Source organism: Buteo buteo, chromosome 11 (genome assembly GCF_964188355.1).
Source record: "Buteo buteo chromosome 11, bButBut1.hap1.1, whole genome shotgun sequence".
Lineage (NCBI taxonomy): Eukaryota > Metazoa > Chordata > Aves > Accipitriformes > Accipitridae > Buteo > Buteo buteo.
The window spans coordinates 29,034,077-29,051,197 of record NC_134181.1 but is presented as its reverse complement, the minus strand read 5'-3'; the positions used below and the strand labels follow the sequence as shown (position 1 = coordinate 29,051,197).

Sequence of the window (17,121 nt, the reverse complement as noted above, 5' to 3'; positions counted from 1 at the left end):
GTTTGTGTAGGGCTTTGTTTAAAAACTAGGTATCCATCCAGTGGCTCTGAATGGCTGGTATTGGGTGAGCAGGACTCGGCTAGCCCAAATGTGTTGCTTTTCTGCTGTTAGCACAGGACATGTCTCGCAGCACCTCAGATGCTGCACACCCACCCTGCCTGCTTGGTGGTGAACTTGGGCATAGCACTAAGAAGGGCAGAGCTAATGAGAGTCTCTCTCAGCCCTGGGAGTTGATGTTGATGGGTCTGCACGAAATATCTTTTAAAATGTCTCCATAGAGTTGTTCAGCTGTAGGAAAAAAAATGCCTTTCCAAGCGAGAGGCGAATCAGCATCTGCTGGGCCGCTGCAGGGAAGGCTCAGCACGGCTGGCTCTGCAGCACCGGGTTCCTGGGGAAGGAGGGGTGCCAGTGTGCCAGAAAGCTTGTTGTCAGACCCAGATCAATAGCCTGCAGAACTGTGGGTCCGTGTAATTTTCCAGTGCTTTGATCAGCCTGTTTAATAAGTCTGTGTTTGACACTAGACATCCATCCTAAGCCCTCCCTCCCAGGGGACTCTGGCAAACAGATTGCCAGTGGAGCCTGTACGTGTGCACATCTTTCTGTCTCCCATCGTCAGCAGAGCTGGCTCCCCGCTTGCTGCGTGCCTGGGCAGGGAGCCTGGCAGGAGAGGGCAGGCGGCTGGTGCTTTCTGGGCACTCGCTGTGGTTTGGCGAGTGCCTGACGCTGCCTTTTGGCAGAGCCCAGTGCAGGGAGTTAGGTGAAGCCTTGCACGGGGACTTAACTGCTGAGTACCAGCTGCCAGGAGCCAACTGAGTCACCACCGAGCTGGGAGGGTCTCCGAAGCCAGACTGAGCTGCTGGCATTGCCTGTGGTTTATCCCCAGGTTCTCTGTTGCATTTAGGTTTTTCAGGAAAACGTTTGCGTGGACAGTGAGATTTTTTGTGAAAAAATTGCGCCGTTTCCTCTGCTGCTTTAGAAGTCCTCAGTGTACCTGCCTCTCACTCCTGAGCTTTCTCCTTCTCGCTTGTACCATCCCAGCACAGGGGGCCAGGGGGCAAAATCGCCTGTTCCATCCCTCAGACTGGGCCGAAGGGAAAACTTCAGGGAGTTGTTTGGTTTCTCTGTGATCTGCAAGAAACCTGCGAGGAGAATGTCAGCCTGTTTATCTGCATAGCCAAGCAATTATCCTACCTGGAGAAGATGCAGCACACTTGCTTGTTAGTTGTTGCATGTCTGATGAGGACATTTTCCTGAAGGCCAGGTGGGGATGTTCTCTGTCTTAAAATATATTGTCTGAGAAGTTTTACATCCCATCCTTCCATCTAGCCCATTGGTTAATGATGGTGGCTGGACTGATCAGCACACTGGAGAGAAAGGAGAGGGACTCGTGTGCTGAGCTTGCAGAGGGATCCCAGGTCTGGTGTGCTGTTGGCAGTGCCCTCCCCAATGACACTGCAGAAGCCTGCTCTCTGTCCCAGGCTTGTCTGGGGCTGCTGGCCCCGTAGACAGTCTGGTCACCTGAAATGGTTTCAGGCCCCTTTAACCAAGGGAGCAGAGCCAGATGCATCACTGTGCGGTGTACAGCCACACTTAGCTCCAAGCTGTTAAACTACAGATAAACTGCTTACTCCCACAGGCTTAACCTGAGTGACTCTGTATGAGCAGGCTGTTGGCAGCTCCTGATCCATACGATTACTGCCACGCCATGAGCTGGTCACTACTCTGCTGGGAAAATCACCGCTCTGCTAACAGCGATCGTGCTGGCACAGACCTGGAAGCAGGATGCAACCTCCATGCATGCTGAGATTTCCCTGCGTTAGCATCGATTTGTTTGCATTCAGGGTATCATGTAGTGGAGCTGGATCCTGGCACTTTCAGAACAAAGGGCTGTGAGCAAAGAGGTCCAAGTCCTTTCTCCCGCTCTGTTTTTATGAATGAGCAAAGCGCCCTGATAAATCCTAATCCAGGCTGCTAGCTTGGCACGTCAGCGCAGACTGCTCATTGTTGGTGGCACAGAGGTACCATCTCTGTGGTCCGAAAGCTGCATGTTCCCATTTTATCACCAGTCTAGTAATGTCTCTTTAGGCTGTCAGTTGTTCAGAGAAGTCAGTCCAAGACAATTTAGTCTCCCTGACCGGTCCCTCTCAGGTGATTTCAGGGAGACCCTGGATCTACTTAGCAGGCTCAAGTTAACTTTCCTTTGAAGTTCTTACATCTTGGCACACCCACAGTTCATGTTTACTTCCATCAAGCTAGTCGTTTTGTTCAGATTAGCTGAACTTCTAATAGACTTCACCAGCCTCAGTTTTTCTTCTGTTTTGCAAAACTAATATTGTACCTCTATACAGTCAGCAGAACTGATGACTCTGCAGTCAGAAAAGCTGTACCACTGTCTGCTGCTTTGGGTCAAAAGACATCTCTGTTCCCTAATCTCTCTGCCTAGGCAGAAGTAGAACATGGCGCTGGTTTCCTCTTGGGAAGCATTTCTGATGTGGAGTCAGGCCATGGATGCAGCAGAAGACCGTCTGTTGTGATGTGAGCTCCGAGTTCGCCTGCTGCTTCAGTAACAGCTTTGCTTTGTTGCAGCTGCTGTGGAAGCCTGTGTGTTGTACGGTTTGAAGCGGAGGGCAGCAGGATTCTTGCGCAGCAACAAGATAGCAGCTCTGTTTATGAAGGTGGGAAAGAGCTTTCCTCTGGCAGAGGAGCTTTGCAAGAAAGTGCAAGACCTGGAGCAGCTCATTGAGAATGCGTAAGGCACCAGCATTGCTATTATCTCACAGGTCACTCATGTTTTGGTGTGGGTCTGTAGTTTGGGTATGGCTGTGGATCGCAATGCCCAGCTTGAGCCTCTACAGAAGGAATTGCTTTTTCAGTGGAGCAGAGTCCTGTCCTGGGATTTTGATATCTTGACTGAACTGGTTGCTTTTCTAGGAGACTGTGAGTCGCAATTGTGGTTTAAGCTAGGATGGACAAGTTCTTACTTCCTCTGCCCCTTGTCTCATGCTTCAGGGACAGCTAAGCATGTTTGCTCCTGAACTGTCACAGTTTATGGACCAGTGCACTAAGCCGACTGGAACCAAACTTGGTCTGCCTCAATGTGCAGGGCTTGAACCTGCATTAATTCAATGCCCGTTTGAGAGTGGCTTACTCATCCTTGGAGAGGAACCAGGGAGATGGATGGAGCAGCTACCTGGGGGCAGGAATCTTTATGTTGTCCTAAGATAAGCTGCTTTGCTTGTGAACTGCTGTCCTCAGGCACCAGTGGAAAAGGTGTGTGGGTTGGAGGACTGCTGAGGCAGAGGCTTGTTTTAGGGTGCCTTTACAGTGGGAAACTGATTTAGTGAATTAATTTTTCAAATGTAAATGTGTGCCTTCTGGAGTAGGGGATGGAACACACGAAGGCAGCAGTCTCCAGAGCCCTGCCCCCATGCGGTTCCCTGTGCATTCCCCAGCCACCAGTCAGCACCACTGAAACCCTGGCCTCATGGCCCCACAAGGTGCCATGAGTGCCCTAGGCTCCTGCAGTGCTCAGTGATGAGGCAGTGATGTTGTTGTTGTCTTTTGCCTTGTACCTCTAAAGACGAAATCAAGTCCAGGGCATCCCGGAGAATGTGCGTAAGATGCCGAAGCTGCCCAACCTGTCTCCTCAAGCCATCAAGCACCTCTGGATCCGCACAGCCCTCTTTGAAAAGGTCTTGGATAAAATCGTGCATTACTTGGTAGAAAACAGCAGGTGAGTGCTGGCACAGGCCAACCATTTGCCTGTCCCAACTCACTGCCAGCATCTGCCCCTTTCGAAGGTGCTGGAGGTGTTCCTAGCTGAGCTGTGTCCAAGTGGGCCAGAGAAGTCCCTGCATGGGACAGGCCAGCTATGTCACTCTGTGCCTATCACAGGGACTCTGACTGATTCCCTGCTGCTGGTGGCCACCATACACTCCCTAAAATAAAGACAGGCCACACTTGCTCTGCTGACGGCTGGGTTGTCAGGGACTGCATTGTCCTTGCCCTTGACTTCTGGAAACCGCATGCTGAGGTGTCCTGTCCTGGTAAGGTGTCATCTACAGTCCTGGGGATGCTTTGTTAGGAGATGGTGATGCTTGCAGTGTGCTGCAGGAGGGCATCAATTCCCCAGGAATTTCACGACTAGCAGAAACAGCCTGTTAAGGGCTTCTTGCCCTTTCACCATCAAGGAGCGATAGAGAAGGGCATTACAGTGATTTAAAATACTGTCTCTATCATTTTGTAGTCCCAAGGGATTGAAATGCTACAGCATTCTGCTTTCTTTTATTTTTTTTCTAGTAAGTACTATGAGAAAGAAGCTCTCCTGATGGATCCTGTGGATGGGCCAATTCTTGCATCCTTATTGGGTAACACTTTCCTCTTACCCTACTTTGATAGCTTGCTTTCCAAACCTGTGTTCCCAGTTCTGTGATCCGGGATGTGAAGTGCAGTTGTTTCCTAGTAAGAACTTCAGAAAACTTAATAATCCTGGACAGGTAGCCCTGTGGCTGCTGAGCAGTGCATACAGGTGGACAGTTGCAAGGCTGAGCTTGAGGGTTTCCTTTCCTTGCACAGGCTTCAATAATGCTGATGGGCATAAACCAGGGCTGAAGCCAGGATCTGGGAAGCAGTGCAGTGCTGCAACGCAGGGCTCGGTATGGACGTGACCACGCAGGCAGTGTGTTATCGCTCACTGCCAGGGCCAGCTGACCCCTCTGAATTATTTGCTGCTGTTACACAATGCAGCAATACGTGGTGAGCCTGGTGCTTGCTGCCTGCTGTCCTACCACCCCTGCTCTGAGGTGCTGGGCTCTGGGGATCTGAGAGGTGACTACAGTCATTGGAACAACTCCGATGACTTCCTTGTGTTTACGATTTTCTTCTCTGCGCAGTGGGGCCCTGTGCACTAGAATACACAAAGATGAAGACTGCTGACCACTTCTGGACAGACCCCTCAGCTGACGAGCTCGTTCAGAGGCACCGGATCCACAGCTCGCACTGTCGCCAGGACTCGCCCACCAAGCGCCCGGCGCTCTGCGTGAGTAGGGGGACGACCAGGCTGGGAGTGTGACAGCCCCTCACAGTGCTCCTCCTGGGGCGCACAGGCAGCGCTCACCAGGGCTTGAGGCTCCATCTGCTTGAAAAGTGCAGTTACTTGAAGTCTTCAAGCCAGAAATGCTGGGAACAAGGGCTGGGGAGACTGCTGGACCAGTGCGGCACTGCGTCGTGGGGTCTCTGCCTTTTGAGAACTTTATGTGTGAAAGAAAAGCAAAGGCAGCTGAAGTCTGCCCTGTTTATTGCAAACAAAGCACACTCCTGGGACTTTTCTAAGTACAGAATCGAGCTTGGCCAGAGCCAGGAATCCTCTTAGAGAGCACAGGGGGAAAGATTTCTAGTAGTGACTTTCTTAAGTGTATAAGTGAGGAGGGAATGAGCTTTCAAGAGAAGCTTTTTGAAAGCAAGAGGCATCTGTGCTCACCTCACGTTTGTAGGTGGATCTCTTCCAGATTCAGAAAAGGCATTCAAGTGGGAGTATGGATGACCGGCCATCGCTGTCTGCCAGGGACTACGTGGAGTCGCTGCACCAGAATTCCAGAGCCACGCTCCTCTATGGCAAGAACAATGTCCTGGTGCAGCCAGTAAGTACCTGCTGGGGCATCTGGGCTTTAAAATGCAGCTCTGCTCCCTGCTGGGTAATTCTGTCCCAGGTTGCTCTTTGATGGAGAAAAGCACAGGCTCATTTTTAATCTGGGAAGGCAGTGACTGGTGGTATGGATCCTCCCAGTGGAATGGAAGAGCTCTGCTTCTGCCTGAGTAGAAACAGGCTCCTCTCCCTGCCCTCTCTTGACCAGAGGCCACAAAACGCCTCCTTCTGTCCCTTCCTGCTTACTGTAGTCAAATAAATGAAGCGCAAACTGCTTAGGTGGAGCTGTTAAGTTTGCCTCAGCTGGGCAGCTGCTCTCTGCCCTTCTCCAAGCTGGTGAGGTGTCCTGTTGTCTCTGCTGGGAGGTTTTGCAGGGCTACTGTGGGTTTCTCACCGTTGTTGAGTGGATGGGCTCAGGGGCAGCAGGCAGGGCTGTGTTACGGTCCGGGACTGTGCTCCAGGGCATGGCTCAGCCTCGGGTAGCCTGAGGTGGTGCTTCATGCTTCTGGTGTCTTCCAGCCTGCTCTCACCATCTCTCTCTCTCTCTGTGTTTCTCTTCTCAAGCGAGATGACATGGAGGCGATCCCGGGATATCTGTCCCTTCACCAGACTGCTGACATCATGGCACTGAAGTGGACTCCCAACCAGCTGATGAACGGCTCTGTGGGCGATCTGGACTACGAGAGGAGGTGACTGGCTCCGAGTGTGCCCTAGCATGGGGCAGAGGGGAGGCAAATGTTCCTCTTGTTCAGAGTTTGGATCTGGTGTCCAAGGCCATCAGCAAGTGACTGCAGAGCAAAACAATCATCCTGGAGTCAGTAACAGGGGAAGGGTTGGGGAAGGAGGCCTGAGGTGGTGGGAGAGGTGGGCTGCAGGAGATGGTGTGAGATGCTGTGCTATTGCCCATCTCTGCTGGGAAGTGTTCAGCAAAGGAACTGGGGGGGTGCTTGTTCTGAAAGATGCAGAGTGGTTTCATTTATTGCCCTCAGGGATTTTCTCAGGAGAATGCCCTCTCTACACCCTACACAGTGCTTTCAGGTTTATTGTGATTATTTTAATCTGGGGAACTGAGAAGCTCATAAACACGGGAAGAGTATTGGCAGAGAGGGGAAACATGAGCAGTTCCCAGATAATCATACCTGTATAACAGAGTGTGTGCCATTTTGTAGTGCTGTTTCGGTGCAGTCTGCAGCTGACCTTGCACGCAGGTATTCAAAGTCCCTTGGATTTAACAGAGTCCCTGGAGCTTGTTCCTCTAGGCGGCCTGAAGTCTGCTTAGTTTGCTTGACAAGGTGTATTGCCATGCCCTTTTGCCTGGGATTGCCTTATGGACTGCTGGCATTTCTCTTGATAGCTGCAATCCTTTTAACAAACTACAGAATCATGCCAGGTCCCAATTTGCCTGAGAAATTAAACAAAGCAAACAAAATCCTTTTCCACCAGCTAACGCTTCAGGAAAGCTGGAGTGTTTAGGACACTGATTTTTTGACCTAGGGTAAAGATCTTCTTCAGCAAAACTTGTTCTCAGTTTTGTTTATTTGCAGTTGTAGTTTTTGGGGGTTTGTTCACCTGTTTTCTTTTTATCTCCTTTCTTCTTGGCCCTTGGGCCATTCCATTATGCCTGATACCCTCCCCCTAAAATGCTATTTTCATCTCTACACTACTTTTCTGAGTTCTTGACTTGGGCATCAGCCTAAGCTCTAAAACTTCCCAGTGTCAAGATGTGACCAAGGAAGAGAGGAGTCAGATGGCAAAATAAGTATGAATCTTCAAGGAATGACTCTCACGCACCCCTTCCCGTCCTTAACTGTCTTCGTGAGCCATTTTATCAGGCCTTTATTTTAAGTGCTATTTTTGTGAAGTGGCAGATAATGCTGCTCAAAATCTGGAAATTCACTTTGTTGAAAAGAAGTAGGATGTTATTAAATGCTGACAACCTCAGAGAGCAGTGCTTTTGCTAGGCTCTCCACAGAAAGGAAACCCTGCGTGAGACCACATGTCTCCTGGAGACACCCCCTTCCCTGACTTCCTCCTGGCATCTCTCTGGCCTTCTGCCCTGCCTGGTGACCAGAAGCTCTCCAGCATTTTCTAGATTTGCTCAGTCACCTTGAGGTGCTGTTGCTAAGGGAGCACAGTTCTCAAACAGAAGCAACTGAGACTAAATCTATTTTCAGCTTTGAAAAAACCCACAAGTTACGAGGGTTTATTTCCCCCTCCCTTGGGGACAGGAGCTCGGCAGAGCAGCAGCCCAGGCTTGGACTGCACTGTGTGTTCCCTTGGAGCTCCGGGGCTGCTCCTACCAGGTTCATGGTGTTCTCCTAGCACTGCAGCAGGGCAGGGAGTCCTTTCCATGGTGCCCAGAGGCGAGTGCTCAGCTCTGCAGGGCTCCACATCCCTGGCAATTGCCAGGATCCATGGGCACATTGTCCGTATCTGGGAACAATGTGAGGACAGAGAAACAGCCCGGGGCAGGTGGGACTGGACTTGCCCTGATTGAGCTGTAGTGGCTGGGACAGTTACTGGTTCTGGAGGGATGTTGTCACTTGCTTAGGCCGGCTTCATGGCAGTTGCACTGCTGCTGGGACCTCATCCTTTCTGTAGCTTCCCCTGGTGCCAGGATAGCTGGAGGCAGGATCTGGAGCTGATGTGAATAGAAGCAGAGCCTTTTGCATCCCTGAAGCTCATGACTTCCTCTCTTTCTCTGTTCCAGTGTGTACTGGGACTATGCCATGACTATTCGCCTGGAGGAGATCGTGTATTTGCACTGTCACCAGCAAGGTAAGGCCAGAGTGGGAGGCTGCTGGAGGGTGTTATCACCCTGACGTTTGCTTCATTACATCTTTGGGGAGTGTCCCTATGGGGATGTTCTGATTCAGCTCTAGGGCAGATGTCCAGAGCTCTGGGTGGTCACTACTATGTAAGTCCTTCTAGGAAAACCTTTAAACCAACTCCTGGCTGTAGTGCTTGGCTGGGGAGTGCTCCCTGCAGAGCAATGCTCTGTGGTTTTCAAGGGTGTGATCTCCCAGGCAAACCTTCTCCAGAGCCCCAGACTTGTAATGGACTTAGAGAAGAACCCAAACAAGGAAAAAAGTTTTTTTTTTTTTTTCTATACCAGAAAGACAATTCCCTGAGTTTCCTTTCCTGCCCTCTGCATTTTTGACTGGTAATGTTTCCCACGTTCATGTCTGTGTCTTGTCTCTGTTGTCACTATTGCTAATAGTAGACAGTGGTGGAACTGTTGTCTTGGTGAGCCAGGATGGGATTCAGAGACCCCCGCTGCGGTTCCCCAGAGGAGGGCACTTACTCCAGTTCCTGTCCTGCCTGGAGAATGGCCTCCTGCCCCATGGGCAGCTGGATCCACCCCTCTGGTCTCAGCGGGGAAAGGTAAGCACCTCAAGCTTGGGCTTGTTCCTGAGCCCACAGCACTGTGGGTTCTTGCAGGTGTTCCCTTGTGGAGTATCTCAGAGCAGAGCCGATGGGGAGGACTCTTCTGCCTGACGTTAGTGGATGCTGTATTTTAAACAATCCTCCTCCCTAAACTAACAACCAAGATGGGCTTGAAACATGGCAGCTTGGTTTAGCTTGTGGCCTTGACCAGCTAAACAGACCATTCTGGCCAAATCAGGAGGGAGGTGGTATGGGAGTGCTGGCCATGAGGCAGGTTTGGTTCTCATGGACCTGGCTGTGCTGCATGGGTTATACATACCCTGTGCACAAACAGGGTTATATATTCACCACGTAATTGAAAGCTTAATCCAACGGCTGCTCCAGCACAGGGAACGTGCAAACGTCTTCTGGGCTGAGGAAGCGCCTGTTCTTGTTAGGCAGGAGTTTGGCAAGCGAGGCAGCGACCACGCTGGCCTGTGTGGTCAGGCGTGGGGTGGCTTGTGAAGAGCAGGTTTTGTTCACCTAGGGGAAGGTGTTTCCCAAGCTGAGGAAGCGAAGTCCCCAGGGCTCCTCCGAGTCTGCATCCGACAAGGAAGATGATGAAGCCACAGATTACGTTTTCAGAATAATCTACCCAGGGACGCAATCTGAATTTGGTGAGTGCGTTGGCAGAGAGTGTTTCAGGTGGGTTATCACGGGGTGTATGAGCAGCCAGGGACATAGCCTTGACAGGGATATGGCAATTCGCACCGGGAAATGGTTCCAGAGAAATGGGCTTTGCTTGTAACAGTACTGCCTTTTATTCAATGTCATGTGTGGGTTGGAGTTTTTTGTTTTGTTTAACCTTTCACTAGCTACTGAGTCCTTCATTTCTGCAGCTGCACAACAGGCCACGACTGCCTTAATGGTTGGAAAAAAAATTCTTGTGCATAATTTCAGTAGTAAGGTTCACTTTGGTCGCATTCCTTAGGGGTCACTTCTCACCATCACAAGCTTCCAGGACTGATTCTTCTCTTGCTGTCACCAGGCCAACTCAGCAAGTGCTGCATTAAATCCAGCTATGTTCCTTCAGCATTGCTTCTGCAGCACAAAGAAGAGGTTACTGCACCCTTCTTTGTGTACTGCCAGGCTTGACCCATGTGTCTTTGCTCCCTAGCTCACAGGGCAAAGGAGAGGATGCTGATGGATTCACCAAACCAGAAATCTCTCTTAATGCCTGGTTGTGAATTCTCTGAACAATGTGCTTGGCTGAAGTCACTGTATGTTTGTCCTCACTCTTCTGTGGGATACTAAGAACAATTTTTTTGACATCTGGGAACATTGTAGATGACCTGGAGTACTGTGTTTGGCTCTGGGGCCCCCAACATAAGAAAGACATGGACCTGCTCGAGCAGCTTCAGGGGAGGGCCACGAAGATGATCAGAGGGCTGGAGCACCTCTCCCGTGAAGACAGACTGAGAGAGTTGGGGTTGTTCAGCCTGGAGAAGAGAAGGCTCCGGGCAGACCTTAGAGCAGCCTTCCAGTACTTAAAGGGGGCCTACAGGAAGGCCAGAGAGGGACTTTTTATAACAGCATGTAGTGATAGGACAAGGGGTAATGGTTCTAAACTGAAAGAGGGTAGATTTCGATAAGATATTAGGAAAAAATTCCTTACTGTGAGGGTGGTGAGGCACTGGAACAGGTTGCCCAGAGAGGATGTGGATGCCCCATCCCTGGAAGTATTCAAGGCCAGGTTGGATGGGGCTTTGAGCAACCTGGTCTAGTAGAAGGTGTCCCTGCCCATGACAGGGGGGTTGGAACTAGATGATCTTTAAGGCCCCTTCCAACCCACACCATTGTATGATTCTATGATAAGGGGGAAACCCAAGGGTGTAATAGAAGACTCATGGAGTGCTTTTAAAAAGCTATGAAATTTGATCAAACTTGTTCCTATATTCTTGAGGCTAGAAGGGGGCAATCACATCTCCTGTGACTCCTTCATAACATCCGTTAAGATTATACTTAGTTCTTCCTGCCTTTAGCTGACTAACACAATTCAGTGAGTCAGATAAAAATCTGATTGAGGCTAAAACAGCAGGTAGAGATGCTCCTTTCTGTAGCTTCCTTTTGATCTACCCCTTAAAATTCCATGCTGGGGGCCAAATTTTCTGTGAAATGAATTGCTGCAATCTCCTCAGCTGGCATCATCAAAGTCTGTGCGGTTCCTGTGGACCTGCCCAGAGGGGGGCTGAACTGCGTCAGTTCTTTCTTCTCTACAGATTCTTTCTTTCTCCCTTTTCATTTGTGCCCTTGTCCTCTCTCTGTGTCTCTAGTTACCATTAACAGTAATTTTCATCCATTCCTTGTGTCTGTGATCTCCATCACTGCTATGAGAGGGAAGATCGTGAGGACTCCAGCTGCAAGCAAGATGGTGGTGATTCCTAAATGGTTTCCGAGCCTCCCCATCACGTCCCGACCTCCCCTTGCCGCTCTGGGGGCCACTCAGCATCGGTGTAATGCAGCTGTCGTTTGTGTCTGGTTCTGCTGCTTGCCTGTGTTGTCACTTGACAATTCCTGCAGAGGTGTCCCCTGTCACTGCTGACTGTCACTGACCCGTCAGCACCTGCTCAATATGAGGGAAATAGGAATATTTCAACATTTTTCTTGCTAGTATCAATATCACAAGCAGGGAGAGTCAGTGAGACCAAGGGCAAGTGAGGAAGCCTGCTCCCAGCTGGAAGCTTGAATTTCTACTACGATTTAATTTCCAGGGAGGAGCAGATAGAATTATTCTCCATTAATCTTTTTCTGTATCCCGCAGTTCACCTTCATCATCATGGCCTTTTCCTAGGGATGTCCAAGACTGAAGGGCAGGGGCCATTCCAGGCCAGGCAGCAGCCAAGCTGCTCAGCGTGGGGGCTGCTCGGCTCTCGGGGCTGCACATTCCCCTTGCACTGGCCCTGCGCCTGGCCAGTTTGCGGGGCGGCACCTGAGCAGGATCTGAGGCCGTTGCAGTAACACTTCCGAGTTTAAGCAGGGATTTAGCAAGTGACAACATGAAGAGCTACTTGCTCCTGCTGTCCCTCTCAATCTTTTCATCAGTCTTTATCTCCTGTCTTGTGATTTGGATGCTCCCTTCTTTCCCTGAATCTTGGCTGGGATCCTTATGTTGGAGAGATGGGGGCTTTTTCCTTCCGGTGATCCACTCTTCCTGGAGCAACGGTTGATTTCAGTCATGTTTTTTCTCATCTGTCTGACAGTCTGCTGCAGCCCCTTTTCTCGAGTCTCTCTGGATTGGGCTTTTGTTTTCTGCATTGGTTGGCACGCAGCAGTTGAAGATTAGCTTGCTGAAGGCACCGTAGTTAATTAGCAGATGGTTTTCTTTCACTCTCTCTCATCAATGCTCTTTTGTTTCCTTTCCTTTCTTCTGAGCTCACCAGTGCTGGTGCTGTGATTACCTGGTGTGGGTCCTCCCTGGTTGCTGGAGTCTCCTTGGGAAGAATGTGGGATGCTGCATTTGCTAATCAAAGCTCTCATCTCTGTTGAGTCCAGGGGCAGTGCCAGACAGTAGCTGATGCTCCTCTCTCTGCCCTCTTACAGTGCCCCAGGACCTGATGGACACACCGGGTGCTGGTCTGCCTCCCATGTGGCAACCCAGCACTCGCAAGTCCTCCTGCTCCTCCTGCTCTCAGAGTGGCTCCTCTGACGGTGGGCCATCCAATGGCTGCAGCCACGAAAGGTATGACGGCTCTACTGCTGCTTGCTTTGAGAAACACAGGTAAAATAAAACAAAGGTTACAAGTGAAAGTCCAGCTGAATGGTTCAGCTAGAGCAATTATGGTGCAAGTGATGTCTCCAGCCTCACACTCAGCTCGGTTGTCTAAGGACCATTTGCAGGTGCCAGTGGGATGTGTTCAGGCTGAAGTGAGGCTTGTCCCCTCATCTGGGACATCTCAGCTGCTCTGTGGCCACGTCCTGGCAGCAAGAATTGCTGCTCTTAAGCTGAGCAGAGGTCCCATGGTGCACCTCTGAAGGCAAAGCTGGCACAGTCACATCAAAGCAGGGGCTGAGGGAATGCGTTGGAGCATTTCCTCTCCTCACATCCAATATGTTTTTATTGGCAGAGCTCCGCTGAAGCTACTGTGTGACAATATGAAGTACCAAATCCTCTCCCGGGCCTTCTATGGCTGTGAGTACTTGTCACATCCGTGATGCCTTGAGATGTGTGATGGGCAAGGGATAAGGTTCTGGGCTCTGGGCTAGGAGTGGTGCTGAGGCAGTAGGGCAGTGGCCAAGGGTACTGGGACCAGTCTGTTGCATGCAGGGCCCTATTTACACGTGCTCAGGATTGGGAGCAAACATCTGAACTCTGATCCTTGGACTTCAAGCCCAGCGAGCAGCAGTGCTGGTGGTACAACAGGATGAGATACTGACCTGTCGTCCCAGTAGACTCCCTGCTTTGCTGCTTAGGCTGGATGTGGCTTCAGAGGGTCTCCTTCAGGGACCAGATTCACCAGAGCTTTCTCCCGCACTTCATCCTCATGGCTCCCTGAGTTCCTTGGCTGAATGTTTGCTTCTGCCTGATGCAGGGCTGGCCTATTGCAGACACCTCTCCACGGTGCGAACCCACCTGTCTGCACTGGTTCACCACAACATCGTGTCTCCTGATGTGCCCTGCAATGCCAGCTCAGGACTGACTGTGGACATATGGCAGAGATACCTGCAGGACAGCACGGTAGGGCCAAGACCCTTCGGTTATGCCAGTTGTGGTGGGCTTGAGATGTCCAGGGCAGCGTCACTTAAGTGGTCATAGCATGGTAAGGTAAAGCAAATTGAAAAGTTCACTGAGAAGTCACACAGCCTGCCCCAGGCTGCACATAGCCTGGGGCTCCTAATCCTTGACATGTGGAAGCTGGGGAATGAAGGCTGCTCCTTTTAGCACGCTTCTGTTCAGAGCCTGACTGCAGCAGTGTCTGTCACCCTGAGTACTGTGGTCTTGAGGGGGGTCCCAGCATGCTGTTACAGCAGAATAGCTGGAGAGCTGTGACCACTGAGTGCTGTAGTCCTGACGTGCTGCCAGGGCTCAGAGGCACAGCAGTGACCTTGAGTGACTTTGGGCCAATTTCTGGCTGTGGTGAGCCAGTGTTTCCCAAAATGTCCATCCGCAGGGGCCTCTGGCTGCGCTTAAGCCCAAGTGGAGATCTGAGAGAGCATCTGCAATGAATAGGCAGCGAGTTTGAGGGTGGTCAGCATCTGGGCAGCACTCTGGGTGCTGAAAGGCAGCATGGCTGAGCTGGGGTTGCCCTTGCATCTGCCAGCTGATGGGCTGTGGTCCTGGCTGCGTCTGTGTGCTGACTTAGAGCTATTCCCACAGAGTTACGAGGACCAGGAGCTGCTGCGGCTGATCTACTACGGTGGGATCCAGCACGAGATCAGGAAGACTGTCTGGCCCTTCCTTTTGGGCCATTATCAGTTTGGGATGACGGAGGCAGAAAGGAAGGAGGTTGGTATGGACATGCTGCCAGCTCAGCAGCCTGCTGTATTGCATTGATGTGCCCTGGATATTTCACAGCTTAAAGTGTCTATGCCAGCCGGAGTCCACCCCGTGAACCCTACTGGGTGTTGTGTCCCCTTTGTACTGCGGCTGTAGATAGGAGGTGGGAGAAAGACTCAGATAAGCAGGAATTGATAGGACCAAGCTCAATGCTCCCCTGTGCAGCTGCTGGCTGCTTATGTTCAGTGCCCTGCACACCTCTGCAAGGCAGGCAGGAGATGGATGGTCATTTTTATGTCCTAATTTTTGCAAGGTTTTGTGAGTCAGGCTCTGGCTGGCACTGTGTAGGAGATGGGTGACTTTATGTCCCATCTAGCCAGAGTTAATACGAGCATGCATTTCTCTGTGCAGGGCTGTTTGGGGGATGCAGGACGTGCTGGTTTCTGGGCTCTTCAGGGGACAGCCGTTCAAAGACCCTCTGTCTCTTAAACGCTGCAGGCTGACGACCAGATCCGCACCTGCTATGAGCACACCATGGCGGAGTGGCTGGGCTGCGAGGCCATCGTCCGGCAGCGGGAGAAGGAGTCACACGCAGCAGCTCTGGCCAAATGCTCCTCCGGGGCCAGTCTGGATTCCCACATTCAGAGAATGATGCACAGGGACTCGACGATCAGCAGTGAGGTGAGGGTGGGGGGTTTCGGGGAGGGCTATGCCCAGCTCGACTCCGTGTTGGCCTGTGCTACAGGGAGGGATGGAGACACAGCTCTTGCTCACCCTCCTTCCCTGACGTCTGCCTGCCTCTGTGCCTCGTTGCTCACTGTAATCTGTGCAAGTTAGGACTGGAGCTTTCTTACCTGTTTTCTTTTGTCTGGTCTTCCAGAATGTTTAGAAATTGGGAGCAGGCATCTCCTGCAGTACAACCCCAGTTTCCATACTGTGTGGTACTGCACTGACCGAGAGGTTTTGGTCTGCAGCCTGAGTGATGTATTGGAGGTCTAACAAACTGGCTTTGGTTCTTGCAGCCACAGTATCCGCAGTGGCACTGAACAGCTCTGCATCTCTGACCCCGGGTAGGGGTGCTGGGCACAGAGGGCCTGAAAGCTAGGGGCAGCTGGGAGAGGGCAGGGGGTCCTGGCAGAGGGCAGTGGGTCAGCCAGGATGCCAGAATTCATTTGTGGAGCTGTGTGTCCAAACCAAGGCGCTCTCACCAGTCTTGTGAAATTTTCCTTGTGGGTATTTCTGGAGAACAAGAAATATTCGCTTCCTGGTTTGCACTCAGGTACAAACTGGTGCACATCAGGATTAGCTCCATGGAAGTCAGTGTTGAAGTAGGGGGAGGGAGGAGGACCATGTTTCTGGCACTGAGGGGCTGTGAAACAGGTCAGTTGGTGGCTTGGCTCCCTCTTCCATCAGCTGCTCAGCACAGAAGCAGCCTGGGCCGCTGCCTGTGGGCAGGAGGAGCGGGGTGGCTCTAGGACTGGCTGTGAAGGAGCCTCCAGGGCTCGGGGCAGCCTCGGTACACCGTACCGTCGTGGGACAGATCTGGGACAGAGCTGGGCCCTGGCACACAGCTCCACAGGACTGGCTTTTAGCAGTGCAGTGAGGAGTTAGATCCACAGCCCAAACCAAAGGGTGTGGAGGGAAAAGCCTGGTAAAGGAAAGGCAGTCCTGGGAACAGAGTTCAGGGAGTGTTTCTGTGTGGGTTTTGTCCTTGGAGAACAGCACGGCAGAGCGAGCGGTGCTGGGTTATCTGACCTCATGCTGCCGCACCAGTGGTGAACAGAGGCCAAACCGAAAAGAGCTGGTAGGTGCAGCACTGGAGACTTCATCTGGTTTCCTCTGGGGAATTTGTGTGGGTGCTTTTGGAAAGAGATGAGCTCAGCCCCAACTATGCAGGCTACGTGTGTGTACAGAGAGGGAGAGAGGCAGGGAAGGCAAGTCTGAACCGGGGTCTGTGTGAAAGAGCTGGATGACAGAGGTCTTGCAGGGGATGAGTGGAGGTGGGCTGCATGGTCGGTGTTGCTGAAGCCCCAGGAATCATTCCACATCTTCGCTGTGGTTCTTTTGTATCCATGCCTGCCTGTTCTGGGAACATGCCCTGGGAGGGGAGCTGACAGAGTCAATACATGCAAAGGTTTACCCTTTTCCCATCTCATCCTGAAATTTCCTGTTGTAAAATGCTTCCATGGTAATGGAGGAAAACTGTCGCCCTTCCTCTATCCATCAGAGCCCTGCCCAACAAACTCCCACAATACTAGGGTGGGGACAACTCCTGCTGCTGTTCTGAAAGTGCTGTGTTTTCTTAAAACCCTATTGTTTGTGTGTGATGTCATTGCAATGCTCTGTACATCCCAACTTGGGTGCAGTGTGAGCAGCTGCAGGCTCCTGTGCTACAACAAGCCTGGCACAGGGGCGACTCAGATAACACGGAGAACTTGCTCTTTAGTGAAGACTCGTTGTTCAGAGGGAATCCACAAGGCAGAGCTCTGAACTGGTTGCTGCAAAGCCCGATGCTTCCTTCTGTGCTTGAACTGGAAGCCAGAAAAAGGTGCTGTTGACTTTTAGAGGGGCTGCCTTGACTGCATCTGGCTTGAAACATCAATATTTGTCCTTTAAG

At 51.4% G+C, this 17,121-nt stretch overlaps 1 protein-coding gene across 1 annotated transcript in view; it reads left to right on the top strand.

Annotated features, from left to right (window-relative positions):
* Nucleotides 1-17,121, top strand: part of SGSM1 (small G protein signaling modulator 1) — a 49,609-nt gene that overhangs the window by 19,700 nt on the left and 12,788 nt on the right. The window contains exons 4-18 of the mRNA XM_075041146.1: nt 2,587-2,749; nt 3,581-3,733; nt 4,300-4,367; nt 4,893-5,038; nt 5,508-5,639; nt 6,209-6,333; nt 8,355-8,422; nt 8,865-9,028; nt 9,558-9,687; nt 11,344-11,523; nt 12,611-12,749; nt 13,135-13,199; nt 13,600-13,745; nt 14,385-14,513; nt 15,003-15,185. Of these exons, the coding sequence (XP_074897247.1) occupies nt 2,587-2,749; nt 3,581-3,733; nt 4,300-4,367; nt 4,893-5,038; nt 5,508-5,639; nt 6,209-6,333; nt 8,355-8,422; nt 8,865-9,028; nt 9,558-9,687; nt 11,344-11,523; nt 12,611-12,749; nt 13,135-13,199; nt 13,600-13,745; nt 14,385-14,513; nt 15,003-15,185 (1,991 nt within the window). The remainder of the gene's footprint in view (nt 1-2,586; nt 2,750-3,580; nt 3,734-4,299; nt 4,368-4,892; nt 5,039-5,507; nt 5,640-6,208; nt 6,334-8,354; nt 8,423-8,864; nt 9,029-9,557; nt 9,688-11,343; nt 11,524-12,610; nt 12,750-13,134; nt 13,200-13,599; nt 13,746-14,384; nt 14,514-15,002; nt 15,186-17,121) is intronic.